The 1,956-nt window shown below is 36.7% G+C and overlaps 1 protein-coding gene across 1 annotated transcript; it reads right to left on the bottom strand.

Moving 5' to 3' along the window:
* Nucleotides 1-227: 227 nt before the first annotated feature.
* Nucleotides 228-1,674, bottom strand: LOC127115288 (uncharacterized). Its single transcript, XM_051046867.1, has 4 exons — nucleotides 1,602-1,674; nucleotides 1,037-1,435; nucleotides 660-931; nucleotides 228-599 (listed from the first exon to the last, which is right to left on the bottom strand). Exons 1-4 carry the CDS (start codon nucleotides 1,672-1,674, stop codon nucleotides 228-230), a joined length of 1,116 nt encoding a protein of 371 aa, XP_050902824.1.
* Nucleotides 1,675-1,956: the final 282 nt, after the last annotated feature.

Here is a 1,956-nt window from a genome sequence, read left to right as displayed (position 1 = left end):
TGAGATACCCTCACACCGCTCACTTCACCTATACTTTGTCCTTTGTTTACCTTGCTACCTTTTTCTTCCAAATGGTAGTAGGTATCCAAATTCTTAACATTCGATGCCCAGTCATACACCTTGAAAACAACTTTCCTTTTATTGATCTTTAAGATAAGCTCACCTGTTTCTACATCAATATTTGCTTTCCAGGTTTCCAAGAATGACCGTCTGAGAATAACAGATCCTCATGAATATCCTTTTGTATCAAGCACTACAAAATCTACAGGAAACACTAACCCATCGACATGTACTAACACATCACGTACAATACCAACCAATTGAGTAACAAATGAACCACTTAGAGTGAGAGACATGTTACTCGGTGTGATCTCAACCACTTTCAATTCTTTCACTGTTTTCAGTGGCATGACATTTATGCTAACTCTAAGATCACATAGAGCATGCAAAATATTCACCTCACCGATACTACAAGAACTACTCAACTTACCGAGATCTTTTAATTTTGGTAGCAAAGCTTGAGATATTACCACATCATCCTTTTGGGTCATGTTTACATGTTCCTTGACCATTTTTTCTTTCGTTCCCTTTAGTAACATCTTCATAGATTTAGAAAATTTAGGCATTAGTTCTAAAATTTCATGGAACGAAATACTTACCTGGAGAGTAACTAGCATTTCCTTGAACTTTGCAAACATCCCTGCTTCATTATCTTGAACTAGTTTCTTTTTAATTATCGGGAACAATGGTTTTACATAATCCGGTAAAAGAGGGTTTGGCTCAGTTAGGATCTGTTTCTTTGTTCTTCTCCAAGGAGAGTTTTTATTAATGAGTTGATCAAATGTGACTCCTCTTTCGTCTTGGTCACCTTGATTGTTATTCTCTTCTTTTTCAATCTCATATTTACCCTTTTGAATAATCACCCTTAAATCTGTATCAACAATCTTGCATATTTCATTCTTAGGATTGTCTACGACATTACCTGTGAATCCTATACCCGAGCTTGGCAATGCAGCGATTTGTCTGGATAACTAGCCAATCTTCATCTCCATATTTTTGATAGACGCATCCTGGTTTCTACTCATTTTCTCACGGTTCTTAGTTACTTGATCAAAACTACTCGGTGTCACTTTAATAAAATTCTGCAGACTCTCTTTCAATTGTGATGACTTCCTTTGAAACAAAGCTTGTTGGCTTTGTTGCATTCCTTGGTTGGAATTTGAATTTTGGTTATTGCTCCAACAGAAATTTGGGTGATCTTTCCAACCCAGATTGTATGTGTTGGAATACGAGTTATTCTTTTGAAAATTAGCAAACTGGACCTCCTTACTTGTCCCTTCCAATGAGCATCTTCCATTCACATATTCTCCTCCACAGAAATCACACCTCAGTGCTTGTACCTGGCTAACGTTAGCTCTACCTAAGCTGCTTTTAGCTAGCTTTTATTTAACAATTCAATTTGAACTAAAAGAGAAGTATGGATATCAAGAGGTAACATGCCTTTAGGCGTGCCCATAGTTTCAAGCTTTACCGACCTTTCATTTTTCGAACGGTACTCATTCATACACATCTTCTCAATTATGTTATTTGGTGGATTATACCTCTCGCGGAAGCATCCAATAACATGTAAATTTGACTCTTGAGACCTTTGATGAAGTTTTGCATCTGCTCCATATTATTCATGTTGTGATTTGGGTATCTACGTAACAAAAGTTTGAATCTTTTCCAAGCATCATAAACTGACTCAATTTCCTATTGCTCAAAATTGACAATTTCTGCTCGACGTTTGGTAATTGAGTTGTAGTAAAAAGTATTTCAAGGAATTTATCCTCCAATTCCTTTCAAGTCCGTATTTTTCCATTCGGAAGGAAAAGCAACCAATCTTTCGCCCCTCCAATTATTGAGAACCCTACAAACCTTAATTTAACCTGGTCTTCAGTGACATAAGTTGGTTTG

Source organism: Lathyrus oleraceus, chromosome 1 (genome assembly GCF_024323335.1).
Source record: "Lathyrus oleraceus cultivar Zhongwan6 chromosome 1, CAAS_Psat_ZW6_1.0, whole genome shotgun sequence".
In the NCBI taxonomy this organism is placed as follows: domain Eukaryota; kingdom Viridiplantae; phylum Streptophyta; class Magnoliopsida; order Fabales; family Fabaceae; genus Lathyrus; species Lathyrus oleraceus.
Note: the sequence above shows the minus strand (reverse complement) of the source record. Positions and strands in the feature narration are given on the sequence as shown.